The 25204-nt window shown below is 39.8% G+C and overlaps 1 protein-coding gene and 1 non-coding gene across 3 annotated transcripts; one reads left to right on the top strand and one right to left on the bottom strand.

Moving 5' to 3' along the window:
* Positions 1-951: 951 nt before the first annotated feature.
* Positions 952-1023, bottom strand: trnat-cgu (transfer RNA threonine (anticodon CGU)). The gene has a single exon. It is a non-coding gene; the product is annotated as a tRNA-Thr (tRNA).
* Positions 1024-6326: 5303 nt separating this feature from the next.
* LOC115364495 (polycomb protein suz12-B-like) lies at positions 6327-25133 on the top strand. 2 transcript variants are annotated; one of them, XM_030059090.1, is made up of 17 exons: positions 6327-6479; positions 6948-7207; positions 8053-8099; positions 8244-8308; positions 10782-10850; positions 11318-11367; positions 11504-11589; positions 13325-13595; positions 14368-14470; positions 14622-14727; positions 15239-15413; positions 16702-16790; positions 17979-18122; positions 18678-18835; positions 19143-19341; positions 20476-20555; positions 21887-25133. In XM_030059090.1, exons 2-17 carry the CDS (start codon positions 7024-7026, stop codon positions 22299-22301), a joined length of 2241 nt encoding a protein of 746 aa, XP_029914950.1. In that variant the 5' UTR covers positions 6327-6479; positions 6948-7023; the 3' UTR covers positions 22302-25133. The 2 variants fall into 2 exon arrangements, with proteins under 2 accessions (XP_029914950.1, XP_029914951.1); XM_030059091.1 differs by lacking the exon at positions 6327-6479 and adding an exon at positions 6488-6530.
* Positions 25134-25204: the final 71 nt, after the last annotated feature.

Here is a 25204-nt window from a genome sequence, read left to right as displayed (position 1 = left end):
ATAACGAGATAATTTTCCTCCGTTTTCTCGTGATAACGAGATATTTTCCCTCCGTTTTGAATGAATGAATGAAACGTGATAGGCCTGAGATTTCCATCATACGTGACATGTCATGCTGACTGACGTCTCCTTGGACACATAAAGCAGGGGTCACCAATCATGTGCCATGGAGGGCCGAGAGGCTGCAGGTTTTCATTCCAACCAAGACCTCCACCAGGTGATTTCACTGATCACCTCACCTTGTATCAGAAAGGAGGAACTAATCAGTGAAATCACCTGGTGGAGGTCTTGGTTGGAATGAAAACCTGCAGCCTCTTGGCCCTGCATGGCACATGATTGGTGACCCCTGACATAAAGCATAAAGCTATTTCAGCCTGTGTCAGGCCTTGATTGAACAGATAAGTGATGCGGTGATCGATATTCTCCTGCTCCTCTGACATTGCTACACTGACTGATGTCTGCAATGCTTTAATGAACTAGACAATCGCTTTGTTTTCTCGATTTAATTATCTCGTTATCACGAGAAAACGGAGGAAAATTATCTCGTTATCACGAGAAAACGGAGGAAATTTATCTCGTTATCACGAGAAAACGGAGGAAATAAAATATATGTATGTATGGCCCTTTAGGGCTTCCGTACTATGTCACACTTCAAAGTGAATGCCCTACTGCAGGGGTGTCAAACTGTTGGCAGTTGCAGGTTTTCATTCCTACCGAAAACTTCAGCAGGTGGTTTCACTGATCACCCCACCTCCAAGCAGAGAGAAGGGACTAATCAGTGAAATCACCTGGTGGAGTTTTCGGTAGGACTGAAAACCTGCAGTCTCTCGGCCCTCCATGGCACCAGTTTGACACCCTTGTCCTACTGTGTCTAACAAAGCAGTCGATATGCCCGTTGTTATGCATAAAGAATGGAATCGAGCGCGAAAAGAGGGCTCCACATTATTACCGAGGCACGGACGGGGTTCGAACCCGCGATCTTCGGTTTACGAGACCGACGCCTTACCACTTGGCCACCGCGCCAGGTGATTGGGTTTGTGCAAAACATAATAATTTGACTGCATCGAAAAAACACTGGGTGGAAAAACCGATTATATCTAGTTTCGTGTTTATAATTGGCGTTATATGACATATAGTTATCGTATATGTCATTGGCCTCCTGAGTGCCATGAGCCCCCTGAGGAGTATGAACTGAAGTTAGCCCGCATGCGCTCGGTGTATCCAACCAAACTCATTGACGAAAAAAGGCGAGTTTTCTGCTGCCTCACTGTAAACACACACACCGTAGTAACATCACCAACTAATATCTTCAACGGGCTGTTCGGAGCCAACCTTCAATTCGGCATACATCAAAATACACCAAACAGCGCAATTTACTAAACTATCTACTTGGTGTAAAGAGTCTGCTTATTATTCCAAAGACCCTCCACTAAACCGTACCATGTTGGGCGGCAGAGAGTCGGTCCCATCGATCCTAAAACAGTGGTTTTGTTAACATGAAGTGCCGCGTGATGAATTTTTCGTATGCCGAACTGACCAGAAGACCGTGAAGACTTTATAATATCATAAGGTGTTTTCTGTATTTGTGTATGTTCACCGATGAGCCTGGACGAATCAAAAAGCCAGTTTCTAAAATTAAGTTTGGAGAAGTAGTATATTCACGAAAGGACGTGTTTCGCGGGCCCAGCACACCCGGAAGTAATGGGAATGTCAGAAAGGAATCTTTTCCTGGATGCTGGTTTAGGTAGGAGCTGCTAAGGTACTCCAGTGGAATGAATCTCGCGAGTTGGTGGCGGTAATGCTGCGTACATGTTATAATTAGAAGAGGAGGAAGTGGAAACTCGCAAGTTTGTGTATCTGATGAAATCCTCCTACAGCGTAGGAGGATGAGGCTGTAATTTTTGAGCTAATGTGGTGAGTGAGACTGATTTCCTCTAAACGTCAGTGATAAGGTTACGTTGTGCTTGTGCCGGCCGGTTGTTGTCTGTTATACGCTTTGCAACCATACTAAAACGTTAGCTCACTCGATATTAGTTTGGTTTCTTTGTAAAGTACATTATCTACCTTCTTATTCAACCAGCCGTGCAGCTGCGGGAGAGCACAGCTGTAAACCTAACATGATCTCCTTGTTTCACTTTGATGACACCCAGTGAATAGGTAGCACCTTAGCTAGTCTTGACAGGTCATACCAATGTCCATTATAAAATGTGGAAATTAAGTGAACCCTTCCTTATTCGCAAATGTGTATACCTGCTAGAAGTTTGTGTTTACTAGGAGCCATTCTTTAAAACACCTTACATTCAAGCAGCTAAACAGCTCACACAGTCAAGCAATCAATAATCAAATAATCCTAGTGGTTTGCGCATCGTTCCCACAATCTCTCAGTGGTGAACACACACACGGAGAGCATTGGCAAACAGTGCAAACAAATTCCAAAAGGTGCAATCATGCAGTTAGATTCTGATCAAGCAGCACTGATTGATTTTGATCAATGAGCATGAGGGGAAACATTTGAAACAAAGGTTGAAACAATCACTGCCATCCTTTAAATATTGTCTGTTAGCTGCACCAGTTTAAATATCAGCATCTCCTTTCATACGCCTTTATTGGTCAAACCCTAGTGAGACATAGACATAGCCCATCCTCTCGCATTTTCTCATTTCAGTCTTTGACAGATTCTGTCTGCTGCAACACAGCTGAGCCTCCCCCTCTGCTCCGCCATGCCTCTGGTGGTTGACGCTGTGTGGGCAGTGTGGAGCATCGGAGCTGGCATCTACGACTACTTCCACACCAGTGCCATGGAGGAGAGGATCCACGCACTGGAGAATGTCCTCTCTATCCACCAGTGTGTGATCGCAGCCCTGACAGCAGGCCTGGTCCTGCTCATGACCTACATACTGTGGAGAAAACACTGAAACCTGGCTGACCTGGGCTGCTTTTATTGTGTGTGTATGTGTGTGTGTGTGTGTGTATGTGTGTGTGTGTGTGTGTGTGTGTGTGTGTGTGTGTGTTCATAATGTGAGGACCTTTCAGGTCTGTAAACCTTGTTCCAATTTGGCACCAAATAACAAAAGCAACTTTGCATGCTCCATCTGGCAGTACAAAAGAATTAGGCCTTTTCTACCAACAAAGAGCTGTTTTTTGTCTCGGTTCACAAACATAAATTTGAACTGTTTTGAGTATTTTGACAAAAAATTAATTGGTTCACAACCTGAAAAGTTAGTTCCCAGCTGGAACCAAAAATGATTAGGACCTGAAGTGGGAACTGTGATGACAACAAAAGTCAGTATGTATTATTCTCCAAAGAAAGAGGGAGATGACAGAGTAATCAAAGTGTGTGCAGTGGTTTCCTGAAGAAACAGAACTATTCCTTTTAATTTGGACATCTTCTGGATAAAAAAGAAATGGAGGAAAAAGTTAAATTGTATTTTGACGTTGCAAAGATGATTTCCCACCAGTGCCAGTACTGCCTTCATACTTCATTTGGGCAGTTTAGTTGAATCCACAGCATCTCAGTCAGTGGGGATGGGATGCTGTTCTCTGTTGCAGCCCCACTTTGTGAATGAAGCTGATAAAATCAGTATATTTAATAAAAAAAAAAAAAAATGTTGCCTAGAGCAGCTTTAAGGTGCAGTGAAATTATCTGTAACCAGATCTGGTGCCAGAGTGGAACTTGCAGGAAGTTGTTTTCCAGTCGGAAACTCAATACTCAAATTGCACCCCTGCAGTGGAGATTAGAAGCAGTGCAAAGACTTGGAAACTCACACAAACTTTTAGCTGAGTGCTCTGGTGGTTTCTTTGTATTTTGGGTTGATGCCTTGATGGTCATATAGACCTTGAATAAAAGAGAGTAAAACATTGCATCCAAATACTGTCAAGATGTTTAAACACTGGTAATTATAGTCATATTTAGTATATGCTCTCACTTGTCTGTGCTTATTTTCATGTTGAGGAGAAGGGATTGAGAACAAGGATTTTTTTTTAAAGGTTTGCCCGTTTGTCTTTTCTGATTTGGTAGGTTTTGTATGTGACTTTGATTTTACATTTTTGTGAGGGTTCATTGTTTACCATTTTGTGTCATGTACATGTTACCCATTTTCTCATTGTTGTCCTACATGTCCAATGACTTACTTTTTTAATGTCTGATTTTTTTTTTTTCTTCTTCTTTTTTGGTCCATTTCATGTTTTGATCAGGCACTGTTGTACTTACCTCCTTGGATTAATTTCTGATGTGTGCTATTGTCAGTTACTTTGCTAAACCACTATCACAGGCAGGGTGAAAGGGAACACAAGAAGTTTGAATAATAAGTCATTCTAACATCCTGTTTTGCACTTGTTTGAACATTGTTGAGAACATTTTAGATTCCCTTGTAATGGTAAATAAAGAGATTATTGGCATATAAGAGGTAATCCACAGTGCCCTGTTTTTTTTTTTTTTTTTTTTTTTTTTTTTTTTTTTTAAACAACAAAACAAAGTACACATTTCATCTGAAATAATATCTATACATCTGTTCCTGCTAAGCTACTCTAAACAGACTTCCTCTGGTAAGTTTAGATAAAATAAGATGAAGCTGTTAGTTGTTGCAGCAGCAAATAGTATTCATTGCATACAGCACTGCAAAAAACAAACAAGAATAATAAAATTAAAAACTATAGAAGCAACAATGTGAAATGTCATGAAAAAATAGATTACAGTATATTCAGCATCAGGTACATTTAAAAAAATATATAATGTACAGTATATTAAATTTAACTTATGCTGCATATACTTAATATCTCTCATTGTATCTATCTCTCTATATGAAGAATTGTGAAAAGAATCCACAATAGACAGGCTACTGTTTCTCTCTTGATTCCCAGTCATACTGTTTAAGTGTTCCTGTGCTCTCCATGTGATATGTAGGCCTCCCCAAAGAAACATCCTGCCTAGCAACCAATGCTGTGCAAGCTGGACAACTGTGTGCTCATCTGCTATTTCAGTCTTCATTATGTTTTGGGGTCAGTGAGTGTGGTTAACTACGGAGCATGCATTGTGCTCACTATAAACCATATCAGCATCTCTCTCTCTCTCTCTCTCTCTCTCTCTCTATATGTCAACCCCTCCAGTTGAGGCAGATGGCTGCCCACCCAGAGCCAGGTTCTGCTCAAGGTTTTTGGTCCTGTTAAAAGGGTTTTTTCCTCACTGCTGTCGCCCTGTGCTGCTCTTGGAGGAGGTTTTGGTCCATGGATTTGGTCAGTATCTGTTGGGTTTCTGTAAAGTGCCTTGAGATAACTTCTGTTATGATTTGACGCTACACAAATAAAATTGAAGTGAACTGAGTATCAGCAGAAATTACTTGCACTCTAGATTAATTGAACATTGTTTTTTAGTCTTACTTTAGAGCAAAGATATATTATTTGTCATTTATATACTGAAAACATAAAAAGGCAGTGTGTTGTCTGAACTTAATTGTGTTATTGTCATAACATGGGTGTTAAGGCACAGCTAGGTGTAGCAGCCATTATATTTAATAATTATAATAGAAATCAAAGCTCAAATAGTCTTATAACTCGCCAGAAAAAAGAAAAAAAAATCACAACCAATGTTGCCTTTAAGGGTGTGATATGGTGGGAAAACTAATGAGGATAACAGGCCTGATTACCAAATAATATCTTTCCAGTCATTATTTGCCCTGCATTGCATCCAGGAAATGAGTCTCTTTACTTTAAGCATCTCTAAATGTTTTGGCATTTGATGCCGCAAAGATTTTGCCATACCATTGAGTATCCATAGTGAATTGTGAATGATTTTCAAAACAGAGCTGCACGGGTTAAACCGGGCCCAAATTACTGTCATTTTGTGGATTTTTTTTTTTTTTTTTTTAACTATGTTCATGTGTTCTGGGTGCAATGTGATGACATGATTGGTGCAACACTGTCATGCAGCGGTGTAAAATTAAGTTGTATGACCCATCAGTATTTGATTTTCCTATTAAAATGCACCGTATATAGCCTATATCGCACTTCATCTCTCATTCGTTTTAGCGAAGCTCCGTATATTCCCTCCCCCTTTACCTGTATAGGCTCATCCGGCTCGCTGATGAGCTCGCAAAATATTTGGACCAATGACAACTCTCTCATTTACACAAAAGCTCTCTGATTGGGTAAGACTGTTCGAAGGCGGGCTCTTTCATCACAAATCAACGTGGAAGCTGCCAAACTAATCAAGTTTCTACCGTTAGATCCAGATGACGGAACAAAGAAGGATTGCACCTTCAAAATAAGCACACACGTCACGTACAGAGAAGGTGTACAGAGCGTTTTCAAAAACTTAACAAGTACATTTTGATTTTTCTACGAATTATTTATTTAACCAGTGTAGTCGTTATATCCATGCTGCTACTCAAAGAAACGTCGCAACACATGTTCAACGATAGCATTTAATTTCGAAAATGATAACAGGACTTCATATTTGTTGTTGTGGCTGAAACTTGACACTGGTAAGATACTACTAACAAGGTACCCGAAGTTACCATCAAGCAATAGATAATGTGAGTTATTATGGTAAATTTCCAGCAAAACCATTACAAACGTATGTCATGTCTGCGGCTGCGTCGCTAGACAAGAGTTTTGGTGGCTGTTTTTCAGTGAACTCAGAGTACATGAGAATGCAGACAGTTAGCCTGGAGTTAACGCTAGCTGGCTAAGGAAGTGTCAGCCAGCTAGCTAGCAAGCCGCGGCAGCTTGCCGGGGGCTGTTCTCTAGTTTCGCGCATTTCCAGTCTGTTCAACGACCTCTCTTTACAGCGAGACTGTTGTATAAAGGAACCCAAGATAGTGTATATAATTGTTATATGGCTAATATGAATTACTGAAAACCGGATGAACCGTTTGTACGATGAAGAGTTAACATTGTTTTCCCTAACTGCCTGGTTTTCTGCGAAACCCTGGTCTTTTGTTTTGACAAAGAAAGAGGACCCGAGTTTTGACTCCCCTTCTCGGGAACTGGTGGTGGTGGGGCAGTCTCTTGGAATACATTTTGGAAATGGCTCCTCATAAGCACGGCTCTTCAGCTGGAAATCACACTGGTACCGGCTCAGTAGCTTTTGGCACTGGAGGAAAAAACAATGGTGGGTTCTACCAGTCGTCTGCTGCGGTGGCTGCAGCCAAGAAGCCCAACATGCAACTCATTCAAGCTGACCACGAATTGTTCCTGCAGGCCTTTGAGAGTGAGTTGCTGTCGTTATTAAGTTGTTAATTTAAGAATATCCGTGTTATATTTCCAAGTAATGTCAGAGAGCGCTTCACGGTGAAGTTGAAATGGCGAGGTGAAGCTTTGCACAGCTGCTAGGACTGATCATTTCACAGCTGGAACTGATCTTCTCTCCTCTCTATTTGAATTGTGATAGACGAGTCGTGTCCTTGTAAATGCCATACATTTATGTTAAACAGCGGCTAATGCCCATAATATATACAACCAACTTCTTACACGTGTTCAAAGCTGTCACAATCTAGCATTTTTTGCGGAGTTGACCGTTATCGTACTTTTTACAGTTTAATGGTCGTCCCCCTTATTCATTAAATGGAAGCTTACGCCACATAGAAATGTTTTTGGACATTTGCTGGTGGAATTATATATAGATATATAGATATTACAGGGATTTGAATCGATGTGTCGCTACTTTTCAACCACGTGTTTCCCTGCCTCCTTAATGGCCTGGGCAAATTTTTATAGAAAGTTTTCTGTTTTGATACCTTTTTTGAAATTATTTGTCTAAATCCAGCATAGACCCATCTATCCAAAGTTTGCATGTGGTTAAACGTTGACAGGCTTGATGTTTATTTTTTTTGGTACACTGTCATATCAGTTACCAAGTCAAAGCAATATGTAGAGAGAGAGCAGTTATGGAGTACCAATATCTCCTTGTATGGTGGCGACCTTGCAAAGTTACTGATGACAGTGGTTAGGAAATAGCCACTATTTGTCAAAAAGTAGGTAGCATCTATGATTTTGGAGAGGCAGTTTCCCATTTAAAGCAATGTTCTGATGATGCAACTTCATACCTGTTTACAGAACCAACCCAAATCTACAGGTTCCTCCGCACCAGGAACTTAATAGCCGTGAGTGTTGCCTTTTCCTTGAATAGTCACATGCCATCATGACCATTTGACATAAGAGGAAACATATATTATCACATGGCGAGCTGCACTATAATTTTAACATGTTTTTCTCTTTCTTTTTTATGTCTCCCTATTACGTTTCAGCCTATATTCTTGCACAGGACTCTCACCTACATGTCCCACAGAAACTCAAGGAATAATGCTAAAAGGTAAAGCCCAGTGAGACTGTTGTCTGCCGTCAGTCTGTTCTCAAATATTGAACTTGTTTTTTTCTCAACATTCTCAGATTTATGTCACAGCAAATTAAAGGCCCCCTCTAAAGTAAGGCTGGTGTTTCAGAAAAAAAAAAAAAAATTTTTTTTGGCCAAGCAGGCTTATCCAGTCCAGGGTCATACATGGCATCTTGATTCTTGTCCTGTCTTGTCTTTCCATGATACCCTACAGCAGCTGTCAGTCAAACCTGGCATAATATGGTTTGTCTCTTTTTTTCTTTGAACTAACAAACAACAATGAAAAGGTTTTTTTTCTTAGGCTTGGAGCTGTATGTGTGTGTATTGGTGCATAACTTAGACTGCTAAAAATAAAATGAACCTGTTGGATGGCAACAGGATCAGCTCAAGTAGTTTGTAAAGCTTTAGAAAATGGATCAAATGTTATCTGTAGAGAAAGCTGACATTTTGCCTTCTTTAGGTGGAGGCTGATTGGTTGGATCAGTTGAAATGGTGATATGAGCCGTTTCAGTTGGGCTGTTTTGCATACAGAGGCTGCACAGGTCTGCAGAGAGATTTCTTTGTCTGTGTTCAAATGGCGTGGTGAGATATGAAATTAGGGCCTTGTCTGCCTGGTGGTGTCACATGGATTTTAGGTTGAAACTAGCTGGAGGCTGTGTGTTTTAGCAGACAGAGAGAGAGAGACAGAGAGAGAGAGAGACAGAGAGACAGACACTTTCATCAGTAAGGTAAAAATCTGAAAATAATGTTCTATATGTATAGTATCTGTATTTCTTTGATTAACTGCTTTGTTCTCGATATTGCGGCTCCCTTTCTTCTCTTTCTCCCATCTCCGATTTTCCGAAATGTTAGCAAAGGTAGTGCTGCTATAATGTGTCAAGAATGGTTGCATAGCTAACCTAATAATAATCTAACATTAAAAGTATTTATATAGCACTAAGATTACAATATATGAAGTAGTTTGTAAAAAAAAAAAAAAGTTGATAATATCACATACAATCAAATATGGTGCTGTTGAACCATCCTAGATCACTGTAGGGCAGTTGTTTGAAGTTTGTCTGAAGTCTACAGAGGCATATTATGGCAGTTAGGACATGTCTTGAGAATAAAGACAAACATTTTTGTCATTTTTTTTCTGTATTCTCAAGTATTCAGCACAACCTTAAAATATTACATTTTCCTCTCCCTTCTATGTGGCTGTAGTGGGTGAAGTGCTCTTAAAAAGTCACTTGATTCATCAAGTATTAATTTCAACAAATACATGTTTGCTGGATTAATATGTGCAAAAGCATAAAGATGACTGCTCCTCTTATTTAAAAGAAAAAATCTTTTATGCAACAACCAGATTTTTTTTTTCATTCATTGCCCTCAACCAAGTTATTCCAGTCACCAATTAAATGTGCTTTTGATGCATTTTATTGATGGAAAACTAATAAATCTGATGTGGACTTTTTGAAACCTGAGCATATTCCTTTGATTTCTTGTAAAAACATGCAAAAAAGGAAGTTAGGAAATTAGCAAAAAATGACTAGAAAGATTCTTTTAAAAAAGTAACCCTCCCAAAAACAAACAGAAAATTCTATTTATATCTGTATATGTTAAATTAAATTGGAATACAAATAGCAGATCATCCAGTGTGTGTTATCCCTGAGCCAAAGTGCTACAGCAGGTGACTCATGTATGCCACACTGCTCAGTTCACTTTCGTTTTCTGCACCGCTCAATCATGCGTCAGTCACCTGAAATGGTAGTTGTGACTGTGACTTGAGATGACTAAGCTCCACACAGGGCAATCAGCAGCTATGCTTTGTTCACACAGCTTATCAGCATAAATGACAGTACTTGATTTGATACAGATTTTCAAAACGAAATGAAATGTTCTAAAAATTGTTGACTTATTGGACTGGAAACTAAAATTGAGCTTTCATGGTGTTGCTATAATGCCTACAAGTATTAACCCAGGGATTTTAATGTACCCATGGATGAAGCTAGACAGTGTTTCAGTTCTATAACATGCATTGACTTGCAGGCAAAACCTATGAACAGTACACTCTTATCTCATATTGCTTTTTTTTTTTTTTTTTTAGATTTCTGTCTTCAACCTGCGGGGTATGGGGAGTTTTTCAAGCTGTGGATTAACTCTGTGTTTGGTTGATGAAAGGATTCTGGGTTACACTGTCAGGAGTCATACAACTGACCTTATTCCCGGGAAAGCCATACTCATGACTCAGTTGACCTCTTGGGAGACACTGACCGTCAAAAGCATATTTAGAGACGCTGACATTTAGGTCAGGGGGTTGAAGTGATTTGTAACAAGTCCACTTTAAAGAACGAATTGAATTTTGGGCTGAAAACTCAAACTAATATTTATATATTCTATCTGTCTCTCTATCTAGGCCTATAGTTGTGTTGTGTATGTGTAGTTAATAACCAAGAAGTGTCTATGTCTACAGGAAAAACTCCAGAGTGGATGATCTACTGTTCAAAGTGGAGAAGATGAGGGGTGAACAAGAGACACACTGGTAAGCAGCTGGCCTTAATGAGACCCTGTCACATCTCCACACTGTTTATTCTTATAGGCATAGCTCACCCATTTTGGAAAAAAAAATCTTTTGATTCCCCTCCAGCTGTTCTGTAGGACAGTAGTGGTGCTATCTTCCTCTCATTGTTACTGAGTGCTGGATACTGGCTGGATGCTCCAAATGCTAACTGTTAGCCTCCTGCCACTGAGGTGGACTTCCCCCAGCTAACATTCTGAAAAATAAAAGCCTTAATCCATGTAATATCTATCTATCTATCTATCTATCTATCTATCTATCTATCTATCTATCTATCTATACACACAGATAGATAGATAAAAAGCTGGTCCTCAAGTACATTGGTGGTTGGCAGGTGCCGGAAAGATGTAATATCCAGTGAATATTCATCAAGTATATTGTCACCTGTTAAAGATTTCAAGGAAAATACCTGTGATTTTTTCCTTCCACAGCTTGTCGTCTCATCTTCAGCTCACGTTCACTGGCTTCTTTCATAAAGTTGGTAAGCTGGTCTTTCTCAGCAGCATTTCATGGGGTTTGATTAGAAATTCATGTTTTTCAAACTTTCTGTTGACCCTCTTGTGACTTTTTGCCAATCTGATCTCATTATGCCCTTGTTTGTGGTGTCACCTCCACAGGGAAGCCATCTCAAAACTGTGAGAATGAGCAGAATTCTGTATCTCTGGAGGTGCTGCTGGTCAAAGTCTGCCACAAAAAGAGGAAGGTGTGTGATGATAATTATAATGAACATCAGAAGTAGTTACTGCTGATTCATTACTGTTGTCATGGTAAAATCTTGTGGTATTCATGTTTGAACGCTGCACTGGGCAAGGTTTGTCCATTGTTAGCTCCAAAAGGGAGCAAGAGGTGTTACCCTCAGGTGATATCTGAACAAATTCTCTTGATTTCTTTCAAAAACATGGGAAAAAGGCAATGACCAAATAAGCAAAATTACAGACTGCAAGAAAATTACCTTAAAGAAAATAGTAAAAAAAAAAAAAAAAATCCTGAAAACTGTCAGAAAATGAGTGAAACACTACCAGAAAATTTATTAAAAAGTAGTCAAAAATTTCAGAAAAAAATATTTGGCAAGATTATTAATATATATTTAAATTACATTACATGAAGGTTACTATAAAATTACCACAAATTCCCCCCAAAAAAGGAAAAAAAGAAACTACCCATGATTGCTAGCTGTATAAACGGACAGGAATAACACACTGCATGTATTTGGTGAAATTCCCTGTATTTTTTTTCGTATAACAATAAATATCACAGAAAAAAAGAATGCAATGTCAGTTTTTTCCAATATTTGCAGCCCTGTCTGGTATGACAATAACGGTTATTTCACTTAACCTTTTCTACATCTTCATATATTAACACACTAATGCATGTTGGACTCTTTTCCCTGCATTAGCTGCTGTGTAAAGATGACTTATGTTAGACTCTGTCAAAAATGAATTGGAGATGTCAAAATTCCACAGCACACTTGACTATGCCTCGAATCTCAGGCAAGTTTGAAAACCTCTGCTCTCTGTCTTTAGAAAATTATATATCCCTTGGGCTGATGGAACTTAAAATTCTTTAAAGACTACACCTATAATGCATAATTCTTGTATCAAGTACTTACCTTCTGCCTTAGGCAGAGAAAGTTTTACTCATAAGTCTTCATAGTAAACTCATATTGCAAAAACACCAACCATCTCTGATCCAGTGGAAGAAATTGGGTCCATAATTACATGATTTTACAACAGTAAAATGTTATTAAAATTCATTTTAAAAAGCTCAGAACCCAGCTGTACCAGTCTCTGGTATCCAGTCGTCTGCTCAGTGCTTCCCAAACACCCATGTTTTCACCAATTCTTCCACTTCTGCATTCCACTCAGGATATCATAAACACTCGGGCTGTGCCTGCTATCTGTTTGGCTGCTTTTGCCGGCATTTCCAGCAGTCCTCATTTAGTCTCCAGCAGCTCAGTGGCCAATATCAGCTCTTATTTGGTGCTTGATTTTGTGCCCTTGCATGTGGCATGTTTTCATTCATGGGCAGAGTGGCTAACAACAATGCATTTATGTCCTGGGCTTCACTACAGTTGTCTGCTCTTCTCCACTTATTTAATCCAGTTAACTGTGCACCTTCCGTTTCCATAGGAATATAATAACTTCATATTTCCATCCATTCCCTCTTGCAATATATTTGCAGTGCATTTTAAGAGAATGTGTCTTGTGTTATTGTAACATTGCAATGCCCAGTAATTGTAAATGCAACAACAACAACAAAAAAACACGACTCTTGGACTCTACCTTCTGAATCAACTGTGGAGTTCTATCACTGATGATTTAACTCGTCAACTTTCAGGGGGCAGCCTAAGTAAACACATTTGGTGCTATCACAAAGTGAGTGCAATCAGCTGAGGGGAAAAAAACAAGCCTGAGCAAATGCCTTTTGTCCTCTGCCAGGATGTGAGCTGTCCAGTGAAGCAGGTCCCTACAGGGAAGAAGCAGGTTCCTCTGAACCCAGACACCAGCCCCGGAAGCCAGGCCAAGCTGGGATCCTTCCCCTCCTTACTGGTTCCTAGCAGTGAGTTTGAGCCCAGCAATTCTCATATGGTTAAGTCCTACTCCCTTCTCTTCAGAGTGTCAAGGCCCAGCGGCAGCTGCACCTCCAGTTCCGGACACACCCGAACACAGATCAATGGCCTGACCAATGGAGAGACTCACTACAACAGAGGTGAGCAGGAGAGGCAAAGCGCGGGCTCCTGACCACAAAGCTGGTTACTCTGTGTTTTAAAAATGTGTCATTCTGAATGTAATCATTCACATTGAATGGGGCTATGGTTTTTATTCAGTCTCCATCTTTATTGCTCAGCACTCATTGCTGTGGTGTTTGTACACTGTACTTCACACAGATCACCTGTCAATCAAACAGTAGTGTGTCCACTATTATGACATCTTTCCCCTTGGATATTCAGTTGATGGAGTTTGAGTTTCTTTTTTCTTTTTCTGTTCAGCCATAGTGGCTATCATGGCTTATACTAATTACCCCGTTCATCCTTTTCTGTTGATTCTATGCAAAAAACTAATGTAAATTCCATCATTTCCTGTGCAGGGGAAGATTTTCCTCCCCATGAAGGGGCTACCAGACACAGAGTATTTAAAACAGCAAATGTAAATGTTTTCATGAACTGGATAGAGGTTGAGTCACTGTTGTTATTTCAATCAGCAATAGAGAGTAGCAACAGGAACAGGAAAGTGTCAGATTATTTTTATGTAATTAGATGTGCATGTTTTTTGTGATTCATCACAGCACTGAGTCATATTGCACTACTCTGAAAGGACAATGCATTCTATTCCACTGCACACAGGTTATTGGGTTGATTGACAGTTTTTCCATAATACAAATCAGCCAGAGCTCAGATAGCCTGGGAGCAGCATAGCCAGGTCATTATGTGAATACATGTCATCTAGAGGGAAGATTCAGTTCATTTGTGTGTCTGTTTTAGACGTTACAGAGGAAATGGCAAGCAGGAAAAGGAGGAGCTCCTCTCTCAGAGAAGAGGGAGAAACCACGTTTGTGGCCCAGATGACTGTGTTTGATAAAAACAGGTAACACACACACTCACATGCACACATAGTTTGCTACCATGCTTTGATGCACATAAGCTTTCAACCTCTCACATACAACAAATGGTACTTCTGGTATTTTATCTGTGAAGCAGAAACCAAATAAAGTGAGAAACTGTGTGCTTTTGTGCAGGCGTCTGCAGCTATTAGATGGGGAGTATGAGGTGTCCATGCAGGAGATGGAAGAGTGTCCTGTCAGTAAGAAGAGAGCAACATGGGAAACCATCCTAGATGGAAAGGTCTGTGCATGAGAAAGATTTATTGGCAGAAAACATATGAAGACCTAAGGAACAACTTGAAGGAAGTTCCATTTAGTAATAAATTGCTGTCTGTTTTGAATCACCGTTTTTGGGTTTATTTTGTACAAAGGAAAAAAAACTACATTGCCATTTGTATTTTTCTCTGTATTTTTTTCTTTTTTTGCGAAATACAGTGTTTTTTCACTTACAGATTTGGGATAACAATATGAAATCAAACAAAAAAACATACTTTCAGCAACTTCATTCATCCATCAGCTAGCTGTTTTGTTGTATGTGTGTGGGTATATATATTTAATGTCTACTTTGGAATGATTTTCTTTTTCTTTTTTTCACCCTGTAAAAATTCTGCTACACACCATGAAACTTTGTTTATTTAGCAAATTGAGTGGCTTAATGTGGTTATTTTGAAGAATGTTACCTGGGGTTATCCAGTGAGCATTAGAAGGCCAAGCCAGTGAAATAGTTTTCTCCCTTCCCTCCCTCTCTGCAGCGTCTACCTCCGTTCGAGAGTTTCTCCCAGGGTCCCACCCTCCAGTTCACCCTGCGCTGGACGGGTGACAACCCCGATGGCTCCACAGCACCCGTGGCCAAACCTCTGGCCACACGCAACTCTGACACCAACCACGACAGCAGACCTAGCACACTGAGAGCTACACACACATTGGGTGAGCAACACACATGGCCATTTTGTAAAGTACACCCTTTTTGATGCAGTTTCCATTTCTGTTCCCACAAATTTGTCAAAGTTGCCCAACGTAAAGGCAAGTTACCATACATATCAGGGTTTCCACTAGATGTAATTGATCGTGGCGCACCGCCACGGCAAAATAAAAGCCGCCACGCCTTTCGAATGATCATTTTTTTTTTCAGATGTTAAAAAGAATTTTAAGTATATTGTATGAATGGATATACATATCACATATATATAGCATTTAAGAAGCAAAATGTCAAATGCCTGGTGTAGGGCTGTTAGGTTTACTGATTTAGAAACAGTTGACTGAAATTAGTCATATTTTACCCTTTTGAATTTAAATGGCATTTTAAGTATTGTAATATTGCCACATCAAAGCCGAGCCAAGTGAATGGACAATTCCTGATGACACGCTCATCACACTCTGATCAGCTTTAAGTCTACCTGTTATCAAACTGATAAATGATTAGATGATTGTACTGATGTCGTCCCATAGTAGATTTCTCATTGGGTCAACATCAGACCAATATATCTGCTTCTGATGTCTTCTCTCCATCATCCCAGTGTAGTCTGGAGATTGTCCAACCTCTGTTGCAAATATGTGATTGAATGCCAACATTAGACTTATATAGACAAGTTCCTTTCTCAGATGTTCAGTTCAAGTTGATGTTCTGCTGAATCTTGTCCTGCACCGAAAGGAATCCAGACTTCTTCTGGGCATTCTTTGCAGGATTACAATCTCCTCTGTCTTGTGCCATGATGTCGCTAGCATGCTTTCAGATAAATCATCATATCTTGGATGCATTTGTGCTGTGCAACATTTTAAAATCCCAAAGGTCAAGGTAGTGTAAATCTTCCATATTTGGCAGTGAAATTTCCATTGGTAATGGATTCAGTCTTTTAATTTTCCATTGATCCAACACTGACAATTCCTAATGAATTTCTGTACAAGAGACATAACCCCTAGATTGCATTTTGGGTGGCAGTATCTTCCAGTAGAGTGTAAAAATAATTACTTGACTGACACCACTTTCTCCTCTACTTTGTAACTGCCACTGACATCTCCTCTAATTTGTGTCTTTCCACCGGCTAGTTAAAGCTGTGCAGGGCTGATCTGCAGCAGTATGAGGGTGTTTCAGTAGGTGGGGATATAACATTATTCCTTTGTTTAGTCAAAAGTTGGTATTATGCTTTATTCGAACGGAATAAGGTACCTTTTTAAAACTCTGTGAATCCTGCTGTGTCCTCTTTCAACACTGTAGCTGTTAAAGAATCCATCAGCTCTGATGTTCAAACCAGAAGAGAGCACGTCCCATTTGAGCCTCGGCAGAAACTCCGCATTTTCTACCAGGTCAGTCACACCTGTGGCCTGTTCAGATTTCATAACATAGATGTCAGCTGGTGTGAGGTGTGGCATTCACTTTTCCTTTGCTTGAGAGAGTCCATATTTTATTTTGCAGTTTTTGGCACTTTGATGGTGAACAGAGAGCAAGAAAAATCATCAGAAATCTAAATGGAAGCCTTTGCTAAAATATTTGTTAGCTATTCAAGGTTCTCGCACATCCTGGAACCTCGGAAAATTTTACATTTCTTGTCCAGTCATGGAAAACTCATGGAAAATGAGAAATGGTTAAATACCCTGGAAAATGGTTCTCACGTTTTCCATTTGCTCTCACAGCAGGCGGGTGAATTTAGGGTGAACGAGGGCTGTTAAAGGACAAATTTAAGATGATATGGTGTGAACTGCTCACAGATGTGCTTTGCAATGCTCTAAATGTTCTAAAAGTTTAGAGCTTTTGAGTGTACCCCAAGTCACATCTCGGTCTGGTTAGTGAAGACAGCTGGGTGCAGCAGCACTTGTAGGATTGGAAAAAAATACAATGGATGAATCATGGCTAAAAGTCCGGTCTTATTAAGTGTCTAATTCCTTTTGAGACACTTTCCAGTTAAAGTATTTTTCACATACAATTTTGAGAGAGAGAATGTAATTAAATTTTAATTTCAGTACATATTGGTTTATAGATGAATAGTAGATAACAGATATTAATTTTTGTACCAATTTTTGCAAATTTTGTGGCAATGTGTAATTTTATGGTTATTTTTTTGCTGCTTTTGTGGTTTTTTTTTGTACATTTGTTATCTTGTAATTTTGGGCCAGTTATTGCTAATATGCTGATGACCTTTTTGCCGTGTCTTTGAAACGATTCAAGTGAATTTGCCCAGGTTTTCTTCTTTAAACACAAGAAATTTCTTAAACAAGATGTCAATCCAGTGTCAGTGATCTGGATTAAATATATAATTTTAATAATTACAAATATCGTTTCTTGTAATTTTTTAAGATATTTTTTTCATACTTTCACTTAATGTTCTAGATTTTTTTTTATCATGTTTGATTAAAAAATGTTTTAGAAAGAAGGTGAATTTGCTCAGATTTCAAATGTTAACTATTTACCATCCACAGGTATGTCTCTCTGTGTGTATATTCACACACACTCACGCAGGCATGCAGCATTCACCCTGTCCCTTTTTGTCTTTGTAGTTTCAGTATAATAATAACACACGGCAGCAGACAGAGGCAAGAGATGACCTCCACTGCCCCTGGTGTACCCTCAACTGCAGGAAGCTCTACAGTCTGCTCAAACACCTGAAACTTTCCCACTCTCGGTTCATCTTTAATTATGTGGTGAGATGCAGTCATTGCCTTTCGTGTCCAAAATGGGTGGAAAGAGCAAAGACTTATCCTGACAAAGAAGAAATAATGCTAACTTTGTGTGGAAGTAAATTGGTGTACAAATTACATAATAAATTGGCAAATTTAAGAGCCATGCATTTTAATTTGCAAAATCTAAGAATGATAATGTAAATATAGAACTTTTGGACCCACAGTGCAGTCATTGCAAACAGAAGTCAAGTCAAACTAAGGAACGTGTTGGAAGTAGTTTCTGTACTGAGATCAGTCGATTCAAATATATTTTCAGAAATTTAAGTCTAAAGGGCCATGACTGAAAGATGGGACTATGACATCATTGTCACATTGCCTCATTAAAATCACTGACTTTCCCTTGAGGCATTCATAGTGGAAGGAGACAGAGTGTAAATAGCCAGCACAAGCTTTAAGAGTCCAGTATGTTTTTTTTTCACTGCCCCTGTCTGCCTTTAAGACTATGTTGATATTGGTTTCATGTTATCCTCCAACTTTTTCTCTCCTCTTCCTGCCCCTGTACTTCCACCATGACAGCCCCATCCTAAAGGAGCCAAGATAGAGGTGTCCATAAATGAGTGCTATGATGGATCATATGTGGGCAATCCCCAGGATATTCATAGCCAGCCAGGCTTTGCCTTCAGCAGGAACGGCCCCGTCAAGAGAACTGCTGTAACACATGTTCTGGTCTGCAGGTAACAGATATTATGGTTGAAAACTTTACTAGTTATTTCTTTAATTTCACTTTTGTGCAGCTTTTTTGGAAGAAACTTGCCAGGCCAACCAGGAATACTGTTTGTTCATAACTGACTGACTGACTAACTCCACATTGTTGAGATGCACATGTGTGAATCCCTAGTAAGTAAAATGGGAGAAAGGGCCTATACTGCTTACACCTGTCAAGCTAAGGTACATACAGATCAGTCTGGTGACCCGCAAAGCCATGTGATAAATTGTTAAACATCCTGTTTTCTCCTTTCCTGACACCCTTTCTTTGTCCAGGCCCAAAAGGACAAAGCCCAGTCTGTCAGAGTTCCTGGAATCAGAGGACGGTGATCCGGAGCAGCAGAGGACCTACATCAGTGGCCACAACCGTCTCTACTTCCACAGCGACAGCTGTGTTCCCCTGCGACCTCAAGAGATGGAGATGGACAGCGAGGACGAGAGAGATCCTTACTGGCTCAAAGAGAAGACTGTCATGGTATCTCATGAGATATTAAATAAGTGGGTCACACAATACTCAGTTTGTTTCTGACATTTTATTATCAGAGAAGCAACTCCTGACTCCTAACCATGTGGCACTCAGAAACATACAGTTTTCCCCCACTGTCAGGTGGGGCCGTTCAACACTTTACTGCAAGGCAGCATATCTTGAAATCTACGGGATGGATTGCCAATACATTATGTGAGACCAGTCATGCTCCTCAGAGAATGAGCCTTTAACTACAGTGTCTCCATTAAGCCAAAATGTCAACTTTGCACACAAGATATTTACAGTTACTTTTTAAGATTCATTTCCCATCTCAGGGAATTTTGTGACATTGTTACAAAATGTAATCAGTGCGTTGCTGTAATATTTGACAAGTGTATTCGTACTTCTTAAAGGAAGCTTGCTCTTGATTGTTGTGACCCAGTGACTTGTCCTGTAGTGCCACACAGCATACCTCTAATTGCAATGGCTGGATTTGCAAAGTAATTTATTGACCATATTCATTTTTCCCCATGGAATTAACACTATTAATTTTGATGTCACCATCAGCTTTCCTCTAGTGTCACCATTAGGTCAAAATGTCAGGTTGACCCCACAGTCATAATGGGCAGATTGTCATGAAATTTGGTAGGCTTTTTCTTGCCAAAAAAGTTGGCATTTGTGCACCTCAGAAGATGAACCCTGTTCACTCGGGTGATCTTTCTTCTAGTAACATCCTCAGTCCAAATTGTGAAAACCTTATTCTCCTTCTGCTTGCATTCCCCCAACATGCACCAGTGACAGAGGGCCTGCTCTTGTTTGAACTTAAGAAATTGTTTGGTCCTGCCTAAAAAGACACAACACCTTTTCTAGAGTGTCCGCTTTCTATTCACATTACAGCTGTTTCCAGTTGAGTAGTAATGTCCAAACAGTGCTGGCAGTTTGTCAAAAAGCAGAGTAGCACAAATACAGCTTAAAGCTTGAGATTTTGGCCAGTTGCCGTTTGTAATCATGCTACCACAAGCACTGTTTCTGTTCTTGCTTTTTTGTTGAGTTTGTTTTCCTTCGGAAATGTCAGAATGTTGAATTCTTGGTCTTGATAATAGCATCTCATCTGCATGCTTGACGCCTGTGTTCTTGCTGCAGCAAATCGAGGAGTTCACTGATGTCAACGAGGGGGAAAAGGAAATCATGAAGCTGTGGAATCTCCATGTCATGAAACATGGGTATGTCTCTCACTGCTGAAAACACTCTGCAGATTAGACAAATACAAATACAAAAACTGGCAATGAAGTGAATTCACTGCCTGTTTAACTCCTACCCAACCTAAGCAGATTCACTTGATTTCTTTCAAAACATTTACACAACAAAATTTTGGACAAAAGCAAGAAAATGACCTTGAAAATTCCACAAAATTGCTGAAAAAAAAAGAAAAAATCATCGGAAATAACTGTCAAAAAGATAAGTATATGCATAATTAGGATAATTATGTGTTTTAAAATATAATTACAAGAAAATTACAAGAAAGTAAAAAATAAATATATAAATAAATAAAACAATATACAAGAAAAGTACCAAAAAATACCGCCAAAAATTAAACATAAAGCCAGTTTTGTGCAGAGGGTAAATTAAAACCAAAATAAAAGCCTGCCCATGGGCACTTTGGGTTTTCTTGAGTTAAATTATCATCATTATTCAAAATGGTATCAAGCACAAGAAACTCGGATTTCACACTTGACAACAAGGCCCAAACGCCCAGTCCCCCCCAATGTTCATTAACATGTGAACTGAAGGGTGTTTTAGCCATGCATACACCTTAATCATAACCTGATATCCTGTGTGAGTTTTTGCGGCAGATTGCGGCACATGCAGCAATCTAACTGCTTGATGGCTAGTGCTCTTTTGGTGACTTTATGGTCCATGGAGTCCATGACTTGTTAGTTTAAAAGACCATACCAGTAACTCTGAACATCTGCCCCATTTGCTACAATTTCCCCACATTTTACATTGCCACAAACCAAAGTCAAATGTTCAAATTTGAATTTCTAGTTCCTTTATAATGTTCTGCTTCTGCGGCTGACAGTCAACATTCATAAACCACAAAATTCATAATTGGCTGTGGAAAGCAAACTTTCCCCTGGGGACTATTTGCTGTTGGGACAGTTTCACTATGCCCCAGTTTGAAGAAATCAAAACACAACAGTGCTGCTGCTTTTAGGAAAACAAACTGTGGACGACTTCATTACGGTGATGTAATACTGGTGTGAAAAAAGTTTGAAGTCTTTGAAAGTTCATTTTCATATCAAAGCTGGATAAAAGGCAGGAAAAATGATACTGGAGTTCTGCTTGTTTCGGGAACATTAGCAGAAATGTGAAGTATATACGTTTTGTAGAAATGACATAATCACTAGTAGGGTCCTTCAACTCAGACTATTTCTGGCCTTCAATTCAGTGGGTGTTTTTGTATCAGTTCAGTGGGTGTTTTTGTATCAGTTCAGTAGGTGTTTTTGTATCAGAATCCAAACCCTTACCAGTGACACATCTGACCCCCCTCCAGCTTCATAGCAGACAACCAGATGCACCAGGCCTGCTTGCTGTTTGTGGAACACCATGGCACCCACATTGTCCAGCACAACCTCTGCCGCAACTTTCTCCTGCACCTGATCAGCATGCACGACTTCAACCTGGTCAACACGCCCACCATTGACCAGGCCATGGCCCGACTTCGCCTGGTCCAGAGTCACATGCAGGCTGCTCAGAGAGCAGGCGACGAGGAAGAGGAGGAAGAAGAGGAAGACTGGGAAACAGCTGTTGAGTCCCAACCAGAACCAGACCCCGATCCTGATCCCTGCGAATACAACGTGTGTAGTGAGGACATGAGCAGTGGCTGCCTGGAGAACGGCGGGCAGCACAAGGAGCAGAGTGACGGCAGTGTGAAGACAGACCGGCTGTGTAAGAAGCAGAAACTCTGAGGCTCTGCCTTGCAACTGAACTGCCCGCCTTGTGTTGCTGTGGGAGGATGCCCAACACAGACCAAATCACAGACAAGTTCCCTAACAAACTCTGTACCACATAGATCACAACCAGATTATTGCAGGGATTCCAGTTACTTCCTTCATAATGTCATTGAAAAAGGGACATTCTGTCTCATAATGAGCTCCAAAGGAACTTGAAGTGTTTGTGGAAGGTGCTTGTTTGTTTGACATTGTATTCACAGGAGGAGGGCAGATGAGGCGTTCTGAAAACTTGAAGAATCATTTCTTTTCACCTTTTCTAGTCCAGTGGTTTTCAAAGTGGAGTACGAGCCCCCCCAGGGATCCTTGAGATTTCCAAGGGGGCCTCAGCAAAATGAGTAATAATTGAAATGCATCTGAACACAGCTGCACAAACATTTAAACAAGAAATCTGATCCAGCATCACTGATCTGACCTTTCAACATCAGTTAAATCATTATAAGTATAGTTTTCTTGTTAATTAAAAATGATTGAATGATGAATAATGACTAAAAATGAATTTTTAGTCAGTTTACTCATTGCCTTCATCCCCAGACATAAAAAAATAAATAAATAAATTGCTGTAGTATCTGAAGAATTGGCTGGAAAAAAAACAGAAAATTTGCTTAAATAGCCTCGACAAAACTATTTATAATGATTAGAATGATGTATTTAACCATCAGATCAGTGACACTAGGTTGAACCAGGGTCACTAGAGGGCAGAGGGACTTACCAGGGGACGTACCAGTCCCACTTGTGGGTTGGGAATATGAAGAAAGTCTGAAAAGCCCTGTTCAGGTCCATGCTGTGTGTCAGGACAGCAGCTCACAGCCATCATCAGTTTCCAGCCATCCTTTCCAGCTCTCAAAAACAGTGAGGCCATGTGGTTGCCAGGTCCTCTCTTTTCCATCCCCCCCAGAGGATCTGATCCCATCTCTAGGATTTTCCTGTGTCTTCCTCAATGCAAATCAGACATCCTTCCCCACACTCTTGTAGTATCTTCCACCAAAGGGTTTGCTGTCATTACTGATGTGACTAGTTCTCTGAATACCTTTTACTGGTGCTAGATCTTTTTATTTATTCTGCAGCAAACACTGAACATGCTACTCTGACCTCTGACCTGGTTATACTGTGTATATATTTCCTCTGTGCAGCTCTGCTCCACTGAGCCCAGGATGAACCAACTGCAGCTCCACATGTTTAGTTCTTAACACACATCTGCTTGCTTTTTTTATTCCGGGGTTCTCACTATTTTAAGGAAATCTTGTTCCAAGATGTTTAAGAACATATTCAGTGACTTATGTACAAGCTAACTGTTTCTCACAGGTCACCTTAGAATGCCTCAAAATAGCTCAAAATTGTGTGAAATTTATTCCACAACACATTGTGCATTGTACAGGACTCTGTGGGGGAAAAAAAATTAATGTCAACAACCGTGTGTTGATCAAAGCATAAATCGAATGTGTTTTGGACTTTTGGCTTTCCATACACGTGATAGCAGTACGCCAAAACATGACTTGTTGGCGTGAACACTCGCTGAAACAAGCTTTCAGGAGCTAAAGACGTTTAACATGAGCTGAGGAAAACATTTTAATGTGTAACCTCAGCTGAATTTCCCAGAATCTCACTAATATTTCCAGGACATTTTGACAGTCTTCAATTTTTGTTTGCCATGGCTGGAAAATTTGTCTATACATTTCCAGGTTTTCCATGCATGGGAACCCTGTCCTCCCACTGCTGCGCCCTGCCCACCGCACCTTTTGACTTTGTACATACAGGCGTGAAGTGGATAATGTTTCAGGAACTCATTCATATATAATATGGTGGGTTTGTGTAGGAGCCACAAGGCAGCCAGGAAGTTTTGTAGTTTCTTAGTTTACAGACCAAAGGGGATTGCTGCACATTTGTTTTGTCTTGTGAAGATTTAGGAGGCAACAAGCTTTTTTTTTTTTTTTTTTTTTTTTTTTTTCTTTTTTCTTTTGTGTCCCCCCTCCCTTTTCCTGCTGACTAGCTAGACTCAGGCTGCATCTCTGAGCTCACATCATTTACTGTGGTAGATGCAATTCCTTAAAATAACCCAGAGTTTAATATCAGTAGAACACCTGCACATGAATAAAGAGCACATAATGTATCATTTGAGTCCAAACGTTAATGCTGCCATTCGTTTTTGTTTTACTTCTCTATTGGCTTGTATGCAGTATGAGCTTTCAGATGGAGACACTGATGAGGATTAGTGCTCAGCGTTGATGCATGTGTTGCCTTGAGATTTGGTGTGAGAAGTCAGGAGATGTGTGTGTGTGTATATATATATATATATATATATATATACACACACACACACACACACATATAATTTTTTTTTTATTTTTTTTTTGAATATTTCTTAATTGTGGCCCTGCTCTCTGAAAGCTTTACATCAATACACCAAGTTGAGCTTGAAGTCTGATGCTTAGGAACACAGCATGTAGGAATCTGGTTTGCTGCTGCTAGTCAGTCCAAACTGATTCAAAATGTTTGATTCATGTGTGACAAATAATTGGATTCCTCTGAACTGAAAACAGTTGAGAACGCTGTTTCTGTTGTCCAGACTTTAATTTTGATGAATAGCAGCCTGGAGGGAACCTGCTCCAGCTGACTGGGTTTTTGTTGATTCACACAAGACCAGCATCATTTTGCACAAGATGGGAGGAGCCATGTCAAGAATGAACTTTGTCCAACAATGTAAAACCAGCCTGAAATTGTGAACTTTGTATGAATCATGGAGTCAGAGAATGGTTTTCTATTTAAAAGAATAAAGAGTTTTGTACTATTGTTGGCCACAAGGTCTGTTTTTTTTTTTTTTTTTTTTTTGTCTTTTTTTGTCTAAAAATGAATGTTGCATA

This window comes from Myripristis murdjan, chromosome 8, assembly GCF_902150065.1.
Source record: "Myripristis murdjan chromosome 8, fMyrMur1.1, whole genome shotgun sequence".
Taxonomy (NCBI): domain Eukaryota; kingdom Metazoa; phylum Chordata; class Actinopteri; order Holocentriformes; family Holocentridae; genus Myripristis; species Myripristis murdjan.
This window is presented reverse-complemented; position numbering and strand designations above follow the sequence as displayed.